Genomic DNA, 24,840 nt, shown 5'->3' with positions numbered 1-24,840 from the left:
GGACTGGATGACCCTCAGCTTCCCTTCCCACTCTACAATTCTATAATCATCATCACAGGATACATGCTGCCTACTGAGTGGGCATGTTTTGTTCTCTAGTAAAAATACATGGGTTATAACCGTTAGTTCTACTCGGAACAGACCCATTTAAATGAATGGACTTAAGTTAGTGATGTCCAGTATTTTCAGTGGGGCTGTGCTGATTAAAAATAACACTGGATATGAACCCATGAGTGCAATATATATGCTCCTTGTTTCACTTTTGAATTGTGCAAAGAGACGAGGAACATAATGCATAGTTCTGAGAAAGATAGAAATCTAAAGTGAGAAGCTGCCCCAAAGTACCTTTGCTCACCTTTTAGAAGAGCCATAGGATTAAAGGGTAGCTAGGGGCTCTCAATTGCAGGAAAGAGCCTCCACGTTTACAGCATGGTCTCCCTTCAGACCTTCGCTCAACACATGGAGATCGGAGAGCGGGATGCAGAACTGGGCAGTCGTGCGCAGTGTTGGGCGTGGAGCCATCAGCACAACTCTTTAATTATCTGGCGTCCCCTCACATGGATAACATATGAAACAGGCTCCAAAAGACCTAGCAGTTCCCTGTAGGTATCTAGCCATTTCTGTTACAAAACTGAGTTCTTTCCAACTGTGGCCTCATGGTTTCATAATTCATGAACATGATATGGGTGACTGCTTTGCCAGAACCTTTATCAATGTCGATCATCTATGCTGTGACTGATAAACATCTTGCCAGAATACACAGTAGTGGTAGTATGTCGGGTCAACAACAGGGCACGATTTGGTCATCTGAAAGTACTTTGTACATAGCAGCATCAAGAGCTTCCAAAAGATGGGCTAGGGGAGCAAGAGATGCTTCATTTTTATCTTCATAATTCATGCCAAACAATCCCCCCCCCCCGGAAGAATCCATTGGCCAACTTTTCCCTCACACCTTTTAATTCACAAGGACTCAACTGCATTCCAAGGTTTATATCTGAAGGCACCTCTGGATTTAAGAATGAACATCTGCTCACATCCTTTTTTAAAAAAGAAGAAGTCAATTTGGAAATCCCAGGTTCATGCTCACTTCTTTTCTATTAGTAGTAAGTATGAAATATATCATTAGCTCCAAATCACTATGGAGGCTTAACAAACATGGGTGAGTAATGATGATGTCAGGCTTCTTATCCCAGAGAGCCCCTCTGGAATTATTCTAGTATTGTGAAGAAAAATTGGATACCTAATTTCGATAGTTAAAACAGGAGTGGACTGGTTCATGGAGGCCTGATAAGTTAAGGCATAGATCTCTTTCATTAAAACACAAAACCCAGTAGGAGTGTTGGTTCTGCTGTCTCACTGGGAGCTTACTTAATTGGAGGCAGTCTTCATCTGGTCCAGTCACTGCATTGGCAATAGTGACTGACTTGCTGTGAAGCGGGAAAAAGTTGTGCGATAGCCATCAGGCCTATGAGGAAATCCTTCCCGATCTGCTGCTGACTCAGACATTCCTAGACTTAAAAGACTGATGATGCTGTTCGTTTTCCGATGGGGGCATGGATCCAACGTGGAAGAGGACAAGGGTGAGAAGTTACTCGTCATGCAGTGCAAGTTTCTTCAGAATGATGCAGTGTGCACAATTTTGTTTGTAACAGATGATTGATGTAGGGTGTACACGAAATATCTAAAGCAGGCATTTGAATCATAGTTAGGCACATGGTCCAGCATCCTGTTTCTAATGGTGGCCACCAGGTAGAGTTTTCCAGGAATCTGGCAAGCAAAGCATGAAGGCAATCTCCTTCCTTCTCTATTTGGCACCTGACAACTGGCATTCATGGCTATCTTGGCTGTGAGTTCTGGGAGACCTGCTCCCTGCTTTTCTGGCCTTTTCCTTCTTGGCCATGGAGGGTGTGGCCCTGATTGACTCCAACTACACAAGCCAAGGCTGTTGAAGAGGCCAGATACCATCTTTGTTGTCTCTTAGTGGAGACCCAGGTCATCAAGCCTGAGCTTCCACAGCCATCCCCACCATGAACTGGTATTGGCAGGATTGGCCGCAACAGCAGCAAATATGTTCTACACTTATGACAGTGTATTATTCTCTTGCTAACTATGTTGTTTTAAATGTGCATTTCATATTTGATTTCCTTTAGTAACGTTTTCTTTTTAAATGTTGAAGATAATTTGTTTTAGTTAACTTTGATGCATTAAATATGCATTCCGTAGTTGACCTTTGTAATATTTAATTTTGAAATCTTCAAGGTAATATTTTAGTTTACTATTAATTGTGTTGGTTTGAATGTATACTTTATATTTAACTTTCTTCATTAATGTTTTACTCTGGATTGTTTTATTTGATGCTTTAATGTAGGTTGTTAACCGCTTTGAGATTTTTCTTTTTAAAAAATAAATCAGTAAAGGAATGCAAACAACAACAACTGCCTCTGAATGTGGAGGTACTACTTAGATACCCTTCTCAATGTGTTATATTTGATTCTAATCATCTGGTGAATGAGCTGTGTCAGGTTTCTAGGAACAGACGCCATCTTGAAGAAACACATTCTTGAGCTGCTGATCACCACTGACCCCAAATGAACATAGGGTGTAATTCACCATCATGCTATTATGATTGGTCTGTCAGTGCAAGCATTTCTGGTTGTCAGATGAAATGATCTTCTGCCACCTCCAAGAGCTTCATGACCCCCCAAGAGCTAATATGGGAGAGAAGCTGGGGGGGGGGCTATTGTGCTAGTGGGACTCAATATGCTGGCTCCTGCTGGTGCAACTGTTTCAGGGATGCCCAAACTTTTTTCAAAGAGAGCCAGATTTGATGAGGTGAACATGTGTGAGTTGTTGAGCTTCTTTTAGGATTGATGTTGTTCAGCTTTTTTTGGATTTTACACCCCGAAACAGACTTTGGATATGTCTGGTTTAGTTGAATCTGTCCTGTGGAATCCATGTCCCTTTGCTAATAGGGCTAGAAAAAGGGGGGCGGGGGGGTGTTACTCTACTAATACATCCCATCAGTGCAGGATTTCTGCTTCTGCAAATAGACTTTTCCCCTTCTCTTCCCCCTGCACATCTCCTTGCCCTCCCAAAATCTGCTCCAGAGAGTTGAGGGAGCCCCTAGAATAGATTTAAGGGAGGGAGAAGAGGGGGGAAATATTTTGTTATGCAAGCAGAAATCCTTGCATTAGCACTACATTGGTTGCCTTCGCACTACATTGAATTCTACCCTATAATTCTAAACTTATGCCAGCAATGTATGTCACTGTGTTTCATGCACAAAAATGACAACGGACAAATCTGCCACTTGTAACTGCCTGCTGGGGGGGGGGTGCTGTTATTTAAACTTAACTTTAGGAAGGCGCTGCAGCTTGCCATTACAGCTTGCAGGCTTGAAGAACACAACATTCCCCTCTTGAGATACTGTGGTTTAGTATCTGTTTAATGAGCAATTGAAGTGTTTGCCATAGGTCCCAGGCACAGAGCCTCATGGTGCAATTCTTTGCATGCTTACTCGGAAGTCCCGTTGAGTTCAGTGAGGCTTACACCCAAATAAGTGGGTATAGGATTGCAGCCTCAGTGGAGCAGGGGTGTCATTCAAAACCCAAAGCAGACTACTTGAACTGTTCCCAGTGTGTCCCAGGCCATATTCCAGAAGAAACAGCTGATGGAGAAGACATGCTTATCAGCATTTGACATTAACATCTAAGCAATGCAAAACGTTGAAAAGGCACTTTAGGCATCCCTTGCAATAGCACCTTAGTTGAAAAGGTTTTCAACTAATAGCATTAGGACTGAGGCAGGCACAAACATTTCATTGAAGGAGGGATAGTCAGGATCTGATTCCATATCAGTTCTTTAGGCGTTTCCAAAAAACATTTGAAGATTTTCCATTTCAATTATGTACATTTTACATGTGTACTTTCCCTGAAATAGAAATTTATGTATTCTTCTCACTGCATTTCCCCCTCAAATACACATTTCCCCCTTAAAACATACATTTTGGATGGCAGATAAAGCTGGTCGAATACGCTGAAATGGCTAAATTGACACACAGAATTCGCAATCAGGAGGAGACAAAGTACCAAAAAGAATGGAGTAAATTTATGGTTTATATAAGTGAGAACTGTACAAATAGGAAAACGTTGGCAGGATTGAAGTAAATCTTATGTCACGGTGTAATTTTTAATTAAAGAAACTGTGAATTATAGATTGGAATAGGAAAACTTGTGGAAGGGAAGGACGGAAGTCAACGGCTCTATGGAGCATAACGTAGGATATATGTAATAAGACATGATGTTTTTGTTGGTTGGTGTTGGTGTTCTTAAATCTCAATAAAATCATTTAAAAAACAACAACAACACACATTTTGGTGTGTTGTTTTTTTGAACCAAAACTGCTTTGCAAACTTTGGGAAAGTGTGCAGTCCAACCGATAGTTGCATTTCAATACGCATGTAAGTTTGGGAGCAGTGAATTGTTTTAAAATGCAAACCAAATAAATTTCTCCTTTATCCATAAAGCTAACTCTGATTTGGCCCTGACTTACAGTATAGACTTTTAGGACAGTTGTGATTTAATTGTTGGAGATGTCGAACTATACATATGGCATTCCAGATGCAGGTAATTACAGGGTGAAGGAATGTCCTAACAGCTGATGTTTCTACTAAACAGCCTGAAACTCTGCTATCATGCAACTGATGAGTGACCTGGTTGTCTTCCACGTTAAGAGAGTGAGCAAATTTAAATGAAAAAAAGCATAGGAGATCGGCATACACATTTTTTTGCTGGAAAGTGAATCCATAGGGGCTTTCAGTATGTTTAGAAGATTTAGAGAGTGAAACCATGTAATATAGTGATAGGCAGATGTTTCCCATATGCTGTCAGCATGGAACTTCAATCACTCCAGGCCCAGCTTGTACAATGTTTCATGTTATAGATTTCTCTGTGAAGCCTGGCTTCAAATTAAATTGTGCACGCACATCTTCAAACACACTCTTCAAAACTGTGTGTGAGAATATATATTTTTTTGTCCTGGTTGTTCTCTTTCATTTTCCATGCTTGAGCAACTCCCTAGTCCCCAGAAACTGCATCCTAACTGGTTGTATTTCAGTTTACCTTTTTGCTAATTTTATACTTTTAAAAACCAAATATTGTTTCCAGACCTCCTTTTAATTTGGTTTTCTTTAAAAAAAGAATCCAACAAATGGGGAGGGGGTAGCTAAAATGCATTGGCTTGTCTTCCTTTTCATGCTTGTTTAGCAGTAACCTTTGCAGTGGTTTAGTGCTCAATTAAATATCGATATATTTTTTCAAAAATTTAAGCAGCTTGCTTTTATGCACAAGGCCATGTTGCCTCGCTTAGCCGCATTCCACATTAGATAATGTTTTGATTTCTTGATGCAATATGTATTTTCCTTTTGTTGTGCCATATGTTTCGACACAAACACCAGTTTTCACAAATCTCCTCCCCAGAAATCATGGGTAATAAAATGCCAATTCCATTATTACTTTATCTCTTCGCTTTGAGAGATGTTATGAAGGGAGAGACTTGCTGGCAAGAAAAACCAATACATTCTTTCATTCTCGTTTTCTCGACAGGGAATGCAATGTTGCTACGCGTATTACCCTGCTTGTATGAAAAGCAGTCGCAGCCAATTAACAGCCACCTGAAGGATCTGGTATCGCTGATGTCTCATCTGGAGCAACCTGAACAGCAGCACCTTTTACGGCTTTTGCTTATAGTTGCAAAGAAAAAACAACCAGAGGTAACACTTATTAATTCATATTTTTCCACCTTAGTGTAGGTGGCTGTTCATTCAAGGGAGTCTGTAATTTAAATACCTTTTCAGCACAATCAACTTTCCCATGTTATTAGGCCCTCCTCCAGAGAAGCACACACAAAGATTCTGTTTGCCCGTTCAATGTATTTGTTAAGTTGTGGGAGAACATATCAGACGACACAGCGATTCTTCAAATAGCTCTTGTTTATTCACAGGCCAGAACAGAACAGAACTGAACTGAAGGGTTCAGCCAGCCTGCTTATATAGAGCTCCACTAGAACGTAACAGTAACCATTTTCTGTAACTATCCAATCACTGAACGTCACTTTCTATCCCTTATTTGCATATGTGGACCTGAACTATCTACAGTATCCCCCTGCTGGCCCAGGGTGAGAACTTCAGTACACAACAGTATTTCCTTTCAAGTAGTGCCCCTTGAACCCTAAACTTTCATTTAGACCTTGCTGAGTTCACGAACAGTTTAGAGATTAGGCGCAAAGAGGGGGAAGCAGGAAAATGCACTCTCTCTGGCAGAATTGCAGCTCGCTGCACACACCCTGTGACTATGTCCTCACACTGAGAGTGCTGAAATTTTGCACACTGGCGTAAACCCTCCCTCTCTCCAGGACATCACTCCGTTGTGGTAAATACTAGGTGATGCTGCGTTTACTCAGCCTGTTCGCTGCTTGTAATTATCTGTCCAGCTGTAACACTTATTTTGTGCACCTGAGACTATGCACACAAATGTAAACAGATGGCCTTAAAATGGAGTTTGTGAACTTACAGCCCTGCAGATGTTGCTGGACTACAGTTCCAGCCATCCCTGACCATTGAGCATGCTGGCTAGGGCTGATGGGAGTCAGGATCCCACAACATCTGGAGCACCATAGGTTTCCCAGCCCTGACTTAAAGGTAAAGCACCCCTGATCATTAGGTCCAGTCATGGCCAATTCTGGGGTTGCAGCGCTCATCTCGCTTTATTGGCCGAGGGAGCCGGCGTACAGCTTCCGGGTCATGTGGCCAGCATGACTAAGCCGCTTCTGGCGAACCAGAGCAGTGCACAGAAATGCCGTTTACCTTCCTGCTGGAGCGGTACCTATTTATCTACTTGCAATTTGATGTGCTTTCGAACTGCTAGGTTGGCAGGAGCAGAGACCGAGCAATGGGAGCTCACCCCGTCGCAGGGATTTGAACCGCCAACCTTCTGATTGGCAAGTCCTAGGCTCTGTGGTTTAACCCACAGCACCACCCGCGTCCCAGCCCTGACTTAGAAGGGTATAAATCATGGGTAGGCAAACTAAGGCCCGGGGGTCGGATCCGGCCCAATCGCCTTCTAAATCCGGCCGATGGACAGTCTGGGAATCAGCGTGTTTTTACATGAATAGAATGTGTGCTTTTATTTAAAATGCATCTCTGGGTTATTTGTGGAGAATAGGAATTCATTCATATTCCACCACCTCCCCCCAATATAATCTGGTCCCCCACGAGGTCTGAGGGACAGTTGACCGGCCCCGTGCTGAAAACGTTTGCTAACCCCTGGTATAAATGGATCCTTGCCCTGGTGGCAGAGTTGGCCATAAAGCCGTTTCTCGCTTTGAAGCCGCATAAGCCCTTGAAAAATTGAAGCAGTAAAAGCTCTTTTTTGCTTTATTAATCTGAGGAAGGTGTGTGTGTGTGTGTGTGTGTGTGTGTGTGTGTATAACATATGTATTTATGCAGAAGTATAACTAAATTTAGATGCATTTGCATAACCTCAAACAACTACATATATTTACATATGTTTATGACAATACTAATTGCATCTTTATAATGCCCATCTGCAGCATCCTGCACTGAGTCAGAGGTAGGCAGTATAATTCTACAAAAATAAAGGCTTTCCATTCATTTAGTTCTTGTAAGTCGACGAACTGCAGTAAGTATGAATTTGCAGAAGAGAGTTGGGTTCAATAAATTCTACCAAATAAACTGTCACTGGTTTCCAAAATGTTATTGGCCTGATGAGTGACGTTATCAAAATCAGTGTTAATGGAGAATTGATCCAATTATGGTAGGTCCTTCAGTGAATCAGAAGAGATTTAATGGGATGTGCGTAAACGTATCAGAATGATCAAGATTGACTTTGTTGCCTTCCAAATTGAGGAGAAAAGGGGCATAAGGGAGTAAGCATGCCTGTCATAATCAAGCCATCTTCTGATTAAAGCTTCTTAATATTTTATGAATTCCTTACTCAGTTATTGTAGTTCAATCTAAAGGTGTTTTTAAAAGGCTTCAGTAGTTTTTAGAACGAGATTACAGTGAAAATTTGCCCGAATTTGAAGAAGCAAAAAACATACACAACAGAAACATTGAATGTTTCAGATATGGTTCACAAGGATGTTTATGAGATATAGGCATTATAACAAGCTTCAAGGATACCTAGTTTGCAGAGTATAAATTTCAGCGGTCTTTGTAAAAATAAGAAAAACTGCAACAGCCAGGAATTTAATATCCACCTTTCAGTACGTACAAGGGAACCTTCTCAAAATATATAGTTGCAGAGGAAATATAACTCCTCCTATAAAATAGACTTTCCAGCCTGATGAGGCCCATTTTAGCCTTTGTTTGGAGCCTAGGTCATGTGACACCTTTTCAACATAATCTCCATTCTCTTGTTAATGTCTGTTTGCGACACTACAGGGACTCTTTGGGATCTGCTCTGTAAAAATGTCATCTGACATTTCAAAAAAACAAAACAAAAATCCACCATCAAGCAATTTAAAATTTGAAGCAGCTGTATGGTATAGCATATAAGGAGGTAGACTTAGATAAGGGAGATCTAGATTCATTCAGAAGCTAATTGGAACTTTAGGCACCTTGCCATATTTTAGCCTAGCCTACTTCTCAGGGCTGTTGTGAGGATGGAATCAAACAGATACCACTATCTTTCAGGATCTAGCAGCAAAGGTCTTTTAAGAAAAAAGGAAGATGTTCAGACCTTTGATTTTGCAGAATTCTTACATAAAAAACCATGTTAATACATTGCAAGAATTGTGGGATGTGAAACACAAGAGCAGTCTAGTACAGCATTCCTAGAGTGAACATGTTTACACATGGGGAGGAATGTTTGTCCAGCCAGCAGGTAAACTTCCTGTTTCCTTCTGGGCTGGGACAGACTTCCTCTGCATGTGACTAGAGGTGGGTGTGGCCTCACCTGTGCAGGTAACGACAAAAGCACAGGGCAGGGCAGCCATCTCTCTCGCTTTGTCTACATGCATCGAAGAAGCAACATCTGCTTAGCCATAGACACTCTCTTGGCTTCACAAGAGAGGACAGAGGGACTGTCTCCTTATGAGATAGTTTCCAGGTATATGTTACCTATCTAAGCTAAGTCTGCCTTCTGGGATCTGATTGTGAACAGAATGTGAGTAAACTCTTTTTATACTTTTATAGAAGACTGTGCTGTGTCTTATCTTTTATGAGGGAGTAAGGGGAAAATACCAGAACAGTTATTATAGAGGCTTTAGCGAGCCTGAGCGAACACATCCGCTGTGAATTTAAAAATGGGAATGTTACTCTGCAAAATTGGGAGCTTGTTGACACAAGTTGGAAAGGCTATAATCAAACAATATATCCTCTCCTGCATCCCTGAACATTCCCACAAGAATCGTTCCATCAAGGCATTCCAAGTTTCCATACTTTGATTACATTTCTTGGGCCATCAGATGAACAGTGCTGCCCTTTTATTGCAAATATAGCCTGGTTTGCACTATCATTCTTGGTTCCAGTTACAGATAGGTAGCCGTGTTGGTCTGCCATAGTCAAAATAAAAAAATTCCTTCCAGTAGCACCTTAAAGACCAACTAAGTTAGTTCTTGGTATGAGCTTTCGTGTGCATGCACACTTCTTCAGATACCAGGTATCTGAAGAAGTGTGCATGCACACGAAAGCTCATACCAAGAACTAACTTAGTTGGTCTTTAAGGTGCTACTGGAAGGAATTTTTTTATTTTATCATTCTTGGCTTTAAATAATACGGTTTATTAAGACAGGAGCAAGTATCCGGACTGGGCACGCTCCTCCTCCCTCCATCATACTTCTTTTCCTGATTGGTTAACCAGCAGTCCAGAGCAATACATAACAGAGACCTCTATCTTATTCCAAGCCAGGTTCTTTGTGTTGATCCCAGAGTACAACAGGAGGAAGGGAGAAGGCAGGGAAGCTTGACTGGTGCTGATGCTTGTTCCCAGCTTCACATGCCATGATTTATGAAGCCTCAAATGATTGTCCAAGCCAGGCCAATGTGTCCTGTTTTTACAGTGGTATGATGCTTATTTCTCATATTGCCAAGGTTCTTAGTCCTTGCCCTTGTGAATCTATGTCCTTTCATTGCGGCGTATGGACTGACACTGATTTAAGCCAGCTCAGAGTCTGGCTCCATAATTTCATTCTTTGCTCTAGGCATCAGACCTAGGTTTTTAAGGATTCCTTGGGGACCATGGGGTTTTCTGTTATTCCTTCATTTACTGTGTCATCGGATAATTCCAACTTCTTTTAAATCAATAAAACTTCATACTAGTCTAAGGGGAGAAACTTGAGAATTTTCTGTGTTTTTCTTCTTCTTCTTTTAAACACACCAAAGGATTTCCTTAATTATGAAATGCTACATCTATGAATGTATAACCTCAGGCAGCAGCCTACTCCATATGCCTTGTGCTGAGCTGAACTTGCAATGACTTCTTGGATAATTCTATATAAGGAGAATAATACGTAGAACGTTTTTGAAAAATTAACATTTCTATTTCCTTCTGCCTCTTTCTTTTTAGGTGCTCAAAGAATGTATCCCTGCTCTCACTGGTCACCTAAGAGATCCCCATCACAATGACCTCATCCTAAATATACTGATAGAAATATCGGACTATGAACCAGAAGTATTGACCAATTTGCTTCCAATACTGAAGGAGATTGGGGAGAGTTTCCCAAGTCTGATTGGACAAACTGCCAAGATCTATGGAGCGATTGGACATGTTGATGAGGTATGGAAACCGTTATGTGCCAGGAATAAATTTTCATAAACTTATTACCTATAGTGTTACTGGCCAGCAGTCAGAACTTACGGGTAAATCTGTCGCCAGCTACCAGGAGAATATGGGAACTGAGAGCAAAGGCAAACTGAGTGGTGTCTACTTTGAACATATTTTAAGGAATAGTCCTCTGGCCTTCATAATGATGGGCTGGGGGATAGTTTGATGCGATCTACTTAATAAAGCCTCTCTGGAGGAACACAGTGGACCAAAACCCCCAGTGGGATACATTTTCATGAGTTTCTCCTAAGACAGAATTCTGGGGTCATGGGCTCTTTCTGTTCAGTAACTATTTTGGGGTGGAATTCTGTCACATACCAGCGAATTCAGGTTGCACAGTGAAAGCTGATTGGAAGCCATAGCTGTCAACTTTCAGATTTGAAAATAAAGGATCAGCAGCCTCGAAAATAAGGGATCAGCAGCCTCACCTGTCCTGGGGACAGTCTACGGGATACAGTGGTACCTCGCAAGACGAATGCCTCGCAAGACGAAAAACGCGCAAGACGAAAGAGTTTTCCGTTTTTTGAGTCGTTCCGCAAGACGAATTTCCCTATGGGCTTGCTTCGCAAGATGAAACGTCTTGCGAGTTCTTGCGAGTTTGTTTCCTTTTTAAAGCCGCTAAGCCGTTAATAGCCGCTAAGCCGCTAATAGCCGCTAAGCCACTAAGCCGCTAATAGCCGTGCTTCGCAAGACGAAAAAACCACAAGACGAAGAGACTCGCGGAACAGATTAATTTCGTCTTGCAAGGCACCACTGTATCTAACAATCCGGGATAGCAGTGGGAAGCAGCGCTGGAATAAGGGAATTTCCCGCAAAAAAAGGGAAGGTTGACAGCTATGCTGGAGGCGTGGCTCTCTCCACTGCCTGACAAAGCACTACTTCTCAGCAACATCGGAGGCTCCCTGTATTTTTCTGCCCCCCCTTTCAATGGCAGTCCCCTGACAGTATGTTTCCATTCCACATCAGTATATGAGTACATTGTTGCTGTGGATAAGAAATCATATTATGAGGGTTCCCCCCCTTACAGTCTGTCTCAGAGCAGATTACATTAGTTTACCTTCTGCCCTCTGACAGCAAAATGCTGTGTTGCACATTCATGTGGTGTTCTCTCGAGCATTCTAATCAAGGCACTTCAGGAAGCAGTTCTGACCCAGGGCCGACCTGCACCAAGGGAAGTGTAGAATGCTTATTGCCATGCCGTGCTTTTCCTTGCACGGGTCATGTCTGAGCCACAAACAATGTTTTATGTAACACACTCTGGGGATCTATATGGTGAATTTGTGCATCTCTCCTCTAACCACACGTCGCGTCTGACTGTATAAAAATACCTTCCGTTCCTACAATTTAGCTGTTAGACCATTTAATCTGCTCCAGCACTACTCTGTCTTCCACTTAAGACAGCTGACTGTTGCAAGCATGCTCTCTGGATATTCAGAATAAAATCCCTCTGTTGATACTGTATACAGTGGTGCCTCGCAAGACGAAAATAATCCGTTCCGTGAGTCTCTTCGTCTAGCAGTTTTTTCGTCTTGCGAAGCAACCCTATTAGCGGCTTAGCGGCTTAGCGCTATTAGCGGTTTAGCGGATTAGCAGCTATTAAAGGCTTAGCTGCTTAGCGGCTAAAAGGCTATTAGAGGCTTAGTGGCTTAGCGGCTTAGCGGCTTAGAAAAAGGGGGGGAGTGGGGAAAAATCGGAACGCTCGTGTCAGGGGTTTAGGAGCAGAGGCACGGGCAAGGGAGGAAACAGAGAGCGAAGGGGAGGAGGCAGAAGAAAAGATGAGTGATGACGACGACCCGAGATCTCCTAGTCTTTCCAGTGAATCAGAGGATTCACAGAAAGGAGCACCAGTGGCCAGGGCAAGGGGGGAGTCTAGGGGGGCACCCCAGGAAGATAGAGCCAGAGGGGACTCAGGGGGGAGCAGCTGGAAATCGGGACCAGCGTCACCGCCAGGAAGCAGGGAAGAGGAAAGGAGCCAGGGGGGAAGCGCTGGCAGCTCACCACAGGAGGGAGGGCATGAGTCAGGAGTGGCCACACCTCCATCGGGGAGCGAAGAAACGGTTAAGAGGAAAGTGGAAGGTTGGGCGCGCGCGCCAAGTTCAAATGCAGAGGAAGGCGGCGCAGTAAGCAGCCCCGAAAGGGAACCAGGTCCTAAAGCCCGGCGCAAGGAGGCAGGAGGGTCCGGGTCAGCGTCAGAAGAATCCCGGAAGGAAGAAGCCCCGGGGGGTAGAGGGACCCAGAGGAGGACAGTCAGGCGGAAAAGGTGGAGCAAGGCTAGGATATTAAGTTGGTGCACACGGGGCGGAGACTCAGACGGAGCTTCGCCGATCTAGCTACTAGACGTAGAGTTGCGCGCAGCAGCGTGAGAATGGAAACTGTAATTCAATAAAGACTTTTACTTAATGATCGCTGGCTAGCGTGATCCTCTGTGAGCTAGGATCTTCAAGCAGCTCTGACAGTAAGCTCCGTCCCACGATTGTGGGCATCTACAGCCTCGAGGAGGGGAGAGAAACAGGTGCCTACTAGCGAGCTCACGAACGGCAGACGACATGACGGCTGAGCAGCAGATAGAGGAACTCAGAAAAGCAGTGGCACAACTGAATGCCGAGGCTCTCGCATCCAGGAAGAGAGAGGAGGAGGCAGCTGCCGCCTGCAGGGATCTCCAGGTCAGGTTAGACGTGCTGACAAAGCAGACACCCCGGCAGGAGGGAATTGGGTTGGCGAGACGGACAGGCGGGCTGGTCTCTCACTTCGATGGGAACCTGCAACAGTATCCCAACTTTAGAGCCGACATACTGTGCGCACTGCAACTGCTGCATAAAGACTTTAGAGATGAGCAAGAGAGAGTGGGATTCATCATGTCCCATTTGCATGCGGATGCTAGAGCATGGCTACGCAATTTATGGAGAGATAAGGATCCGGCGCTCCAGAATGCAGATGCCTTTATTAAAGCGATGGATGGGTGTTTTTTATCAAGTATTGACGTGGATCTTGCACGGAAGGAGGTGCATGGGCTGAGACAAGGGAGGGCCAGCGTCAGGCAGTATCATGCCCGCTTTTTCGCCTTGGTCAGTGCCCTGGAATGGGACAGAGATTCGGCTCCTGTAAGAGACCTCTTTTGGGAGGGGCTGCACAACTCGATTAAAGATGAGATCGCGAGGGGGGAGAGACCCCGAACCACCCAGGAGGTCGTTCAGAGGGCACTGGCAGTGGGGGTGAGGCTGGAAGGACGTCCGTGGAGCAGGGACGAAGGGCGTGGAGGGCGCGAACCAGCCAGGGGCCCCTCCTTCCTTCCCAGAGAAGCAGCGCGGGCGCAATCCACGCCTCCGCCAGGAGGAGGAGCCGAACCTATGGAGGTTGGAGGTGCAAGGGCTCAGTCAGCAACCAGAGCCCTAGCACCGGCAGCAGTGAAAGCGAAGCCTCCTAGAGGGAACAGGAAGTGTTACGTCTGTGAGGAGCCAGGGCATATGGCAAAAGAGTGTCCCCAGAGGCTCCACAAGCTTACTGCAGCCTCGGCAATGGTGACTGCAGCAACGCAGCAAGGGGGACCACAGCAGGGAAACGAAGCAGTCTGGCTGGAGGAAGAGGCCCTGGGGCCCAGCCAGACGTGTTAGTGACGCAGTCCCCAGAGGTTTTACAGCCCGTGAACCCCCTCCCGCCCAAACCAGTGGTGAGGCTCACCGCATCTCTCCAGCTGCCCAATGGAATCACCACTGACGTGCCCATCACAGTTGACTCGGGCAGCAACGCGGACTTTATAGGGCAGGACTTTGTCGACAAGCACGCTATACAGTTGCTGCCGGCCACACTGCCCCTGCAGGTTGTCACGGTGGATGGCAGGGAGTTGCTAGGGGGGCAAGTGGTGAAGCAGACGCCGCCCATGGCGATGCGACTTGGAAATCACAAAGAAATCATCAGCTTCAATGTCACTCAACTATCGGATACGCCCATTGTATTGGGAATGAGTTGGCTGGACAAGCACAGCCCAACGCTGGCTTGGTACCAGAGGCAGCTGATCTTCGGCTCTTCCTTTTGTGCTGAACACTGCATCGTGCCCCGGCAGGAAGGAGAGGAAGAGGAGTCACAGCTGCTGCTAGGCACGCTGCAAGCGATTCCCCACAAGTACGCAGAATTTTTGGAAGTTTTCTGCGAGAAGGAGGCAGACAGGCTACCCCCTCACAGACCATATGACTGCAAGATTGACCTGCTGCCGGGGGTGGCGCTGCCTAAGGGGAAACTGTATTCCATGTCAGAGGACGAGCTGCAGGAACTCAAACAGTTCATAGATCATAATTTGGAGCGCGGTTTCATCCGAGAGTCCAAGGCAGCGGGGGGCAGTCCAGTATTCTTTGTTAAAAAGCGAGACACGCCCCAAAAAAGACTGGTCGTGGACTATCGCATTTTAAACAATGGGACCAAGCCGTCGGACTTCCCCATGCCCCGAATCGACGACCTCCTGGCGAAGGTGCGGAAGGGGAAAGTGTTCACCAAGTTAGACCTGCGAGGGGCGTACAACCTCATTCGTATGCGGGAGGGAGATGAGTGGAAGACGGCCATGTTCACGCCACTGGGTACCTACGAATACAGAGTTATGCCCTTTGGATTGCAAAATGGCTCCCACGTTTTTCAAGCTTTCATGCATCACGTGTTGGCGGGACTTCTCTACAAGACGTGCGTCTGTTTCTTAGATGACATCCTGATCTTTTCGGAATCGCAGCAGGAGCATGACAGACACGTCAAGGAAGTGCTGACCAGACTAAAGCAACATAGGCTCTACGCCAAGCTGGAGAAGTGCCAATTTGACGTGACGGAGGTGGATTTTCTGGGCTACAAGTTGTCTGACAAGGGGCTCGCCATGGACAGCGCCAAGGTTCGCGCGGTATTGGATTGGAAGAGTCCACGCAACCGGAAGGAGGTCCAGAGGTTTGTCGGCTTTGCGAACTTCTATCGCAAGTTTATCAAGGGCTTCGCTATGCAGACAGCGGCCATCACAGACATGCTTAGCTCCAAGAAAAAGAAGTTCGTTTGGACAGAGGAGGCGGAGCAGTCCTTTCAGGCACTCAAGCGTCTCTTCGCGTCGGAAGAGCAGCTGCTTCACGTCAACCCCAGCAGGCCGATGAGGGTGGAGACAGACGCCTCGGACAGAGCCGTGGGGGCGGTCCTGCTGCAAAAGGACCAGCAGGGGGTGTGGCGACCGGCAGCGTTTTACTCCAGGAAGCTCAGCAAGTCCGAGCAGAACTACACCATCTGGGACAGGGAGTTGCTGGCCATTCATGCAGCGTTCAAAGCGTGGAGGCACTTCCTGATCGGCGCCAAGCACACGGTGCAGGTTTGCACGGACCACAAGAATCTGGAGCACTGGCGCACGGCACAGTTCCTAAACCAGAGGCAGATACGTTGGGCTGAGTTTTTTGCGAACTTCGACTTCCGCATAGAGTATGTCCCGGGGGACACTAACATCATGGCGGACGCCCTCTCCCGTAAGCCACAGTATCTGGAGGACGCAACGCCAGCGGCCGCCATGCACATCTTCGCACCAACAGTATGGGCGTGCGCCGCGGCCACCGTGGACCTGGAGGCGGTGCGACGAGCGTTGCAGGATGACTCCTTCGCGCAAGCAAAGATGGCAGAGGTGCAAAGGGGCACGGCTGCGGCCGACGGTTTCCAGCTACGAGATGGATTGCTCATCCGTAAAGGGGCCATCTACGTGCCGGGAGACGACCTTCGCGCCAAGGTGCTGCAGCAGCTGCACGACGCGCCCACGGCCGGGCACTTTGGCAAGGAGAAGACGGTGGAATTAGTAGCCAGGGATTTCTGGTGGCCTGGAATGAGAGGGGAGGTCGCAGACTACGTGGCGAGGTGTGACACCTGCCAGAGGGCCAAACCAGTGCACAAACCGCCGGCCGGACTGTTGGAACCGCTGCAAACTCCGGTCGAACCTTGGGAAAGGGTGGCCCTGGACTTTGTCACGGATCTGCCCAGCTCGAGGGGCAAGACAGCAGTGCTGGTGGTGGTAGACCTGTTTTCCAAGATGGCGCATTTCATTCCGTGTGCTAAGGTGGCCACGGCGGAGCAAACCGCCAAACTGTTCATAGACCACGTGTTCAAGGTTCACGGTCTGCCACGGTCTATTCTGTCCGACCGGGGGCGGCAGTTCATCTCGAATTTCTGGCAGAAGCTGATGGGCTTCCTGAACGTCAAGATCAACCTGGCGTCGGCGAGACACCCGCAGACCAACGGGCAAGCGGAGCGGGTCAATGCCATCATGCAGCAGTACCTGAGATGTTATGCAAATCAACAGCCTGCGACGTGGGTGGATTACCTGCCGCTTGCCGAGTTCGCCTACAACAACACGAAGCACGTGTCCACGGGGGTCACGCCGTTCTTCGCCAACAACGGGAGGCACCCCAGAACCTTCCCGGGACTGGAAAGAATGGGAGAGGGGGAGCCGCAGACAGCAGATGCGTTCGCGTCAGAGCTGCAGGAAGTCCACGATCAGCTGAGGCGCCACCTGGAGCTGGCCAAGCACGCATACAAGGTACAAGCGGACAAGCACAGAAGGGTTGGCGAAGAGCTCCACGTGGGAGACTGGGTTTGGTTAGCAGCCCACGCAGTGCCGGCCAGGTCGTTGGCCAAGAAGAAACTAGGGCATAAACAACTGGGGCCCTACCAAGTCGAAGAGCAGGTCAACCCGGTAGCGTTCAGACTGGCACTTCCGGAGGGTTCCAGAATGCATCCGGTATTCCACAGATCGGTGCTCACTCCCTACAAGGCACCGCACAGGTTCCAGGAACCCGGAACGGCGCCGAGTCCGGTCAGAGACAGAACAGGGCACGCGGGAGTGGCACAGAAGGAGCGCATCAACGAAGTCACGGAGATTTTGGACTCCAGATGGGGGGAAGAGGGGGTAGAATACTTTCTCGCCAAGGAGGGCACCCCGGCCAGTGCGAACAGCTGGGTGCCGGGCTACGCCTTGGACGAACCTCTCCTCAAAGACGAGTTTCATGCCCTCTTCCCCCATAGACCTATGCCAGCAGACTTTTTCGACGACTGGCTTTTCACGCCCACGCTTTCGGCCAGCACTTTCCGGGGGTTCGACTCGGACGAGGACCCGACACAAGACGTCCGTTCCCCGGAGGGGTCACCCTCGGGATCTGCATCAGAACCCTCGTATTGGTGGGACGATAGACCAGAGGAGCAGTTCCGCAGACAGTGGCTGGAAGGCCCAGGACGAGCAACACCGCCAGGAGGAAGTGAGGGAGAGACGGACATGGACGTTTTCGGGGACGACCCTGGTTTCGAGCACGGCGGCACAGAGATGGAAGCGGAGGTGACCGTTGTCGACGAGAGCAGGGAGGAAGACCCGCGAGACTTCAGATGGAGACCCGCCACGGGAAGCGACCGATATCCGACGTTCGTCCCTTTGCAACAGCAGCCCCCAGCTCCAGCACCGGAAGGAGGGGAGGGGGGAATGGGGGGCTTCGAGGGGGGGATGGATGTCAGGGGTTTAGGAGCAGAGGCACGGGCAAGGGAGGAAACAGAGAGCGAAGGGGAGGAGGCAGAAGAAAAGATGAGTGATGACGACGACCCGAGATCTCCTAGTCTTTCCAGTGAATCAGAGGATTCACAGAAAGGAGCACCAGTGGCCAGGGCAAGGGGGGAGTCTAGGGGGGCACCCCAGGAAGATAGAGCCAGAGGGGACTCAGGGGGGAGCAGCTGGAAATCGGGACCAGCGTCACCGCCAGGAAGCAGGGAAGAGGAAAGGAGCCAGGGGGGAAGCGCTGGCAGCTCACCACAGGAGGGAGGGCATGAGTCAGGAGTGGCCACACCTCCATCGGGGAGCGAAGAAACGGTTAAGAGGAAAGTGGAAGGTTGGGCGCGCGCGCCAAGTTCAAATGCAGAGGAAGGCGGCGCAGTAAGCAGCCCCGAAAGGGAACCAGGTCCTAAAGCCCGGCGCAAGGAGGCAGGAGGGTCCGGGTCAGCGTCAGAAGAATCCCGGAAGGAAGAAGCCCCGGGGGGTAGAGGGACCCAGAGGAGGACAGTCAGGCGGAAAAGGTGGAGCAAGGCTAGGATATTAAGTTGGTGCACACGGGGCGGAGACTCAGACGGAGCTTCGCCGATCTAGCTACTAGACGTAGAGTTGCGCGCAGCAGCGTGAGAATGGAAACTGTAATTCAATAAAGACTTTTACTTAATGATCGCTGGCTAGCGTGATCCTCTGTGAGCTAGGATCTTCAAGCAGCTCTGACAGCTCGCAAGACGTTTTCGTCTTGCGAAGCAAGCCCATAGGGAAATTCGTCTTGCGAAGCAGCTCAAAAACGGAAAACCCTTTCGTCTAGCGGGTTTTCCGTCTTGCGAGGCATTCGTCTTACGGAGCACCACTGTAGTGTTTGATAGCTGAAGGCACTTTTCCAGTGGACTTGTGTGACAGATAACAACTCTAAGCCCACTTGTATTTTTGGGTTATATCCTGCCTATCTATGTAGGGACTGTTAGGAGCAGAGGCACGGGCAAGGGAGGAAACAGAGAGCGAAGGGGAGGAGGCAGAAGAAAAGATGAGTGATATTTCCGTTCCACCTTAAAAGGGAGCAGGCTTTGTAAGCAACAGAGTCTGCGCATGTCCTGTTGACAGGATGTTTATGTTTGCTGTTTCCTTTCGTTTTCAGTCGGCTCAGACACGCTGACAGAATGGACGTGTTTTCTTTTGTTCTGTTAAACGCTAAATAAAGTCTGTAAATTATGCTCTTCTGCTCTTCTGTGATGCAAGCTTTCGGCTGTGTTTCTGCTGATAAAGAGGGTGCACCAGCCTAGGAATGATGCCAGGAATTTCCAAAGGCTTTGTGCCCCTAACTGTTGGATCTGCGTGAGTACGGGAGGCCGATGGACGTCCAGAACTCCGGCTTGGGGGCTCATGATGGACACTATCTCCCTGGCAGTTTCCCAACAACAAGGTTTCGGGCCCAGATTCACGGCACCTACAGGAGAGTAAAGCTGCAACAGACTGCGTTCAAGAGGTACGGTGGGAAAAGCGAAAGAAATGAGGGAGGCTTTTGGCTTTTCTGTTTACCTCTCCGGCAAGGCTTAATTGGCCTGGGAGCCGAGCCAGAAAGGCTTCGTGATTAATGAGCTGCCAAGATAAGGAGTCTTTCAACTTAGAATAGACTCGCGGCTAAAGTAAAAGCTGGAATGGAGTATTTCCACGCTTTTGAAGCTTCAGAGGCCACTCAGTGTCCTAAGTTGGATGGGCAGAATTATGAACCCTGGGCAAAATGGTGTGAGAGTTTACTGCGTCAGTTTGGGGTGTGGCATGTTGTTTCTGAAACCCCCCCAGTTCCTCTGACAGAGAAATGGAGATCAGCTGATTCGAGAGCGATTGACATAATAGTCCTATCCGTATCTCTTGAGGAAATTAAGACGCTGGCTGGCAACACCACTGCACGTGCAATGTGGAATGCTTTAAAAAAAGCTCATTTGCCAATAGTCCCAGCCCAGAGTTTGACTGCATCGGAGGTCCTAGCTGTTTCCCAGAATGCGAATGAATGCAGGGATGCTGAGGGCACCAGTTGCAAGCTGCAGGGGGAGCTGACCGTCACGTCATCCCAGGCAGCATTCCAGCCTCCAGGGGGAGCCAAGGAGTCGGCAGCTGAGAGCTCTGTTTCTCATGGGAACCAAGGCCATCGCCTTTGCAGAGGCCGGAAAGGCAAAGGTAAACAGAGCCAGACGCAGACGTCTGCAGATGGCCAGGAGCAGAGGGAGAGTGAAGAGCCCGCGCAAGGGGAAAATAAAGCATTGTTTGCTGGCACAGCTTCACCAAAGGCTAAAGGCACGTCTGCAGATGGCCAGAAGCAGGGGGGCGAGCTGCAAAAGCCCACGCCAGTGGAAAGCAAGGTTTTGCTTGCTGGCACAGCTTCACCAAAGGCTAAAGGCACGTCTGCTGGCCAGGAGCAGCAGGGGGGCAAGCTGCAAAAGCCCAAACCGCTGGAAAACAAGGGTTTGCTTGCTGTAAAGACTGCTCCAACAGCCAAAGGCAGGTTTATTGTGGACTCAGGTGCCAGCCGCCATATTTCCAAGGACAGGCATCTCTTTATCTCCTTCAAGCCTCAGGAAGGTGAGATCCACCTGGCTGATGGAAGGACGTTGCAAATTGCTGGAGAAGGGACTGTGAAACTTGCAAGTTTGCACACAACCATCAGCGGTGTACTATATGTTCCAGGCGCTGCGAGCAACTTGTTGAGTGTCCCACAGCTTACTGGGCGTGGTTTTCAGATTTCCTTCAAGAGGAGCGTCTGTGTCATCAGTAAAGGCAAAGAGGACTATTTGCATGCAAAGTTTATGGATGGTTTGTTCCATATAACTTATGAGGACACTGCTGTTGTGTCAAATGCTGATTCTTGTTGTGTTGCACAAACTAACAAAGTTCTTCATGCAGGTTGCATTCACGATGCGCATCGAAGGTTTTGTCACCTCTCTTGGAAGGCACTGGCCAAGATGCCAGAAGTGGTTGAGGGTTTGAACATCAAACCCTGTAAATTTCACATGAAATGTGTATCTTGTGCAGAGAACAAGGTGAAGGTTGCTCCAAAAGGCAAGGAGTCTAGCAGGCAGGCTTCCAAACCCTACCAGCTAGTGCATGCGGACCTGGTTGGGCCACTTGCGCCCTCTATAGGAGGAGCAAGGTACTTCATGATTCTGATTGATTCTTTTTCCAGGTACATTCATGTGTATTTGCTCGAACAGAAATCGCAAGCGTTTCCGAAGTTTAAGGAATTCTGTGCTTGGTTGGAGAATGTGCACAGTAAACGTATTTCTTGTTTGTTCACTGATCGGGGCGGGGAGTTTACTTCTCAGCAGTTTGAAGCTTTCCTGACTGAGAAGGGAATCCAGCATGACATGTCAACGCCCAGATCGCCATGGATGAATGGTCTTGCGGAGAGAGCAAATCAAACATTGCTGCAAGGTATCAAAACCTTGTTGCATGATGCCAATCTCCCTGATAAGTTTTGGGGGGAGGCTTTGGGGAATTTTGTTTATTCCTTTAATCGCAGATTGTCATCACCCATTGGTTGTACCCCCTATGAGAAGATGTTTGGCAAGAAACCCAACACCAAACACATGAAAATATTTGGTTCGGACATGTGGGTACGCACACAACAAACCAACAAGCTTGGAAGCGTGGGGCACATGGTTTGTTTATGGGGTACGAAAAAGGTGCATACAGGGTATGGATGACTGACTCTAAATCCATTAAGTTCACAAGGAGTGTTGAGTACAATCCTAAGTGGGGGGAAAATGTGGGAATTTTCCAGAGTTACCCAGAGGAGGATGAAGGTGATGTCAAGCAAGCAGCTAAAGCTGAGGAAGCTGCTGAGGATGATGATGATGAGGATGATGATGATGATGATCAGAGTTCGGATTCCAGTTCAGTGGGCGGCGCTGCTGCTGATGTCAGTGACAGTGATGACACAGCAGACTACCAGAGCGCAAAGGCCTCAGTCAGACCATCTGATGCATCTGACAATGAACTGGAAGAACCACTGTTCACCATTGGTCATTTTTCTCCTAAGAAAGAGGAGATGAGTCCAGAAGACTTGCGTCTAGTACGCAGATCTGAAAGGGTGACCAAAGGCAGACCTCCAAAGAGGTATGCTGATGAGTTTGCTAAGACAGCAACTGCTGTTCTTAGTAGCTCAGAGAAGGTGTGGGAACCTTCAAGCTTCAAAGAGGTTCAGGAGTTAACCTCTAAAGATGCTGAGCCTTGGCTTAATGCCATGAAGGCTGAAGTTGATTCCTTGAACAGGAACCAAACTTGGGAATTGGTACCGGTAGTCCCAGGAATGAGACTGGTTGGCAGCAAATGGGTCTTCAAGGCCAAGACAGACCAGAATGGCAAGGTAGTTAGACACAAAGCCAGATTGGTTGCCAGAGGTTTTTCACAGGTACCAGGACAGGATTACCACGAGACCTACTCTCCCACAGTCAAATATGAGAGCATTCGGCTGATGCTCAAGGTCGCTGCGGAGGAGAAACTGCATGTTTCCCACCACGACATTAATACAGCTTTTTTGTACGGGATTTTGAATGAACAGCTGTTCATGCTTCCACCTGATGGGATGGAGATACAGAAGGGTATGGTCTGTAAACTGCGGAAATCCTTATATGGTCTTAAGCAGAGTGCCAGGTGTTGGAACACAAAACTCACTGAGACATTGCTTTCTCTAGGTTTTCACCAGGGCAAAGCTGATCCATGTGTGTTTGTCAAGGAGGAGGGGCAAAACAAACTGTATTGTTTATGTTTTGTTGATGATCTTCTGATGTTTTGGAAGAATCAGGCTTTCTACCAAAGCACCCTAGCTCAGCTGAAGGAGCACTTTGACATGAAGGATCTTGGTGAGGTATCCAACTATCTTTCTCTGCAGGTGGAGAAGGACCAAGCAGGTAATTTTCTGGTACACCAAACACAGAAAATTGCTGTTGTGTTAACCAGGTTGAATTTGGTTGATGCAAACCCAGCAGACACACCGATGGTGACAGGTTACCAGGTAGACAGTACTGCTGAAGCGTTTTCTGACACAACGCTATACAGATGCATTCTAGGCAAGCTGAATTTCATTGCCAGATGTTCAAGACCTGACATAGCTGTAAGCTGTAATCTGCTTAGCAGACATGCCAACAATCCTACAGTTCAGGATTGGAAAGCTCTGAAGCGCATAGCCCGCTATTTGAAAGGGACTATGCACTACAGGCTGAGGTTCACCAGTCGAAAGACTGGAGGTCTTGAAATCTTTGCAGATGCAAGTTTTGGAAGTGACACCACGGATGGTACAAGCACTTCTGGAGTATGCTACATGTACAACCACTGCCTGTTTGACTGGTTGTGCAGGAAGCAAACAACAGTGAGCCTAAGTTCCTGTGAAGCAGAACTCAATGCTCTGTCATTTTCACTCATGGATTGTGAATGGTTGATGCAACTGTTTAAGGACATCAGGGTGTCTGTGAAATGTCCTGTACAAGTGTATCAAGACAATAGATCGTGTTTGGCTTTGCTGAACTCCGAGAGTTGCAAGCAGAGAACCAAGTACTTGCAGATTAAGCTACATCGTGCAAGAGAGTGTATTCAGAAAGGACTAATTCGGGTGTCCTACATGGCAGGAAATGAAATTCCTGCTGATCTGTTGTCTAAGGTTGTTAACAAAGAACAACATAAGGTTTATGTACAAAGGTTGCAATTGGGTGAACCACAGGTACAACAGGTTACACGGAAAGGGGGAGGATGTTAGGATATTTCCGTTCCACCTTAAAAGGGAGCAGGCTTTGTAAGCAACAGAGTCTGCGCATGTCCTGTTGACAGGATGTTTATGTTTGCTGTTTCCTTTCGTTTTCAGTCGGCTCAGACACGCTGACAGAATGGACGTGTTTTCTTTTGTTCTGTTAAACGCTAAATAAAGTCTGTAAATTATGCTCTTCTGCTCTTCTGTGATGCAAGCTTTCGGCTGCGTTTCTGCTGATAAAGAGGGTGCACCAGCCTAGGAATGATGCCAGGAATTTCCAAAGGCTTTGTGCCCCTAACTGTTGGATCTGCGTGAGTACGGGAGGCCGATGGACGTCCAGAACTCCGGCTTGGGGGCTCATGATGGACACTATCTCCCTGGCAGTTTCCCAACAGGGACTATAGGAAACAATTGTGCAGGTGCAAGCGCAAGTTGGGTCTCGCGAAAGACATCTACAAGGGTCTTGGCTCAGGTTCTGCAGGCTTCTGACCAGGCGCAGCATCAGCCAGAAACACGACCCAACCTCTCATGCGGTGCTAGTTCAGCCCCAGACTCAGAAGAATCCACAAAGGTGTATTTCATAGAATCATAGAAGAGTTGGAAGAGACCACAAGGGTCATCGAGTCCAACCCCCTGCCAAGCAGGAAACACCATCAGAGCACTCCTGACATATGGTTGTCAAGCCTCTGCTTAAAGACCTCCAAAGTAGGAGACTCCACCACACTCCTTGG

At 47.6% G+C, this 24,840-nt stretch overlaps 1 protein-coding gene across 11 annotated transcripts in view; it reads left to right on the top strand.

The window, feature by feature from the left end:
- VEPH1 (ventricular zone expressed PH domain containing 1) overlaps positions 1-24,840 on the top strand; it is a 162,199-nt gene that overhangs the window by 51,008 nt on the left and 86,351 nt on the right. For all 11 annotated transcript variants that reach the window (XR_014526374.1, XR_014526375.1, XM_083504052.1 and 8 more), the window contains 2 exons: positions 5,604-5,770; positions 10,587-10,796. Coding sequence is in view for 9 of the 11 variants with exons in the window: in XM_083504052.1 (XP_083360178.1) it covers positions 5,604-5,770; positions 10,587-10,796 (377 nt within the window). In the remaining 2 variants the exon portion in view is untranslated. The remainder of the gene's footprint in view (positions 1-5,603; positions 5,771-10,586; positions 10,797-24,840) is intronic.

This window comes from Podarcis liolepis, assembly GCF_965112155.1.
Source record: "Podarcis liolepis genome assembly, chromosome: 5".
Classification (NCBI taxonomy): domain Eukaryota; kingdom Metazoa; phylum Chordata; class Lepidosauria; order Squamata; family Lacertidae; genus Podarcis; species Podarcis liolepis.
This window is presented reverse-complemented; position numbering and strand designations above follow the sequence as displayed.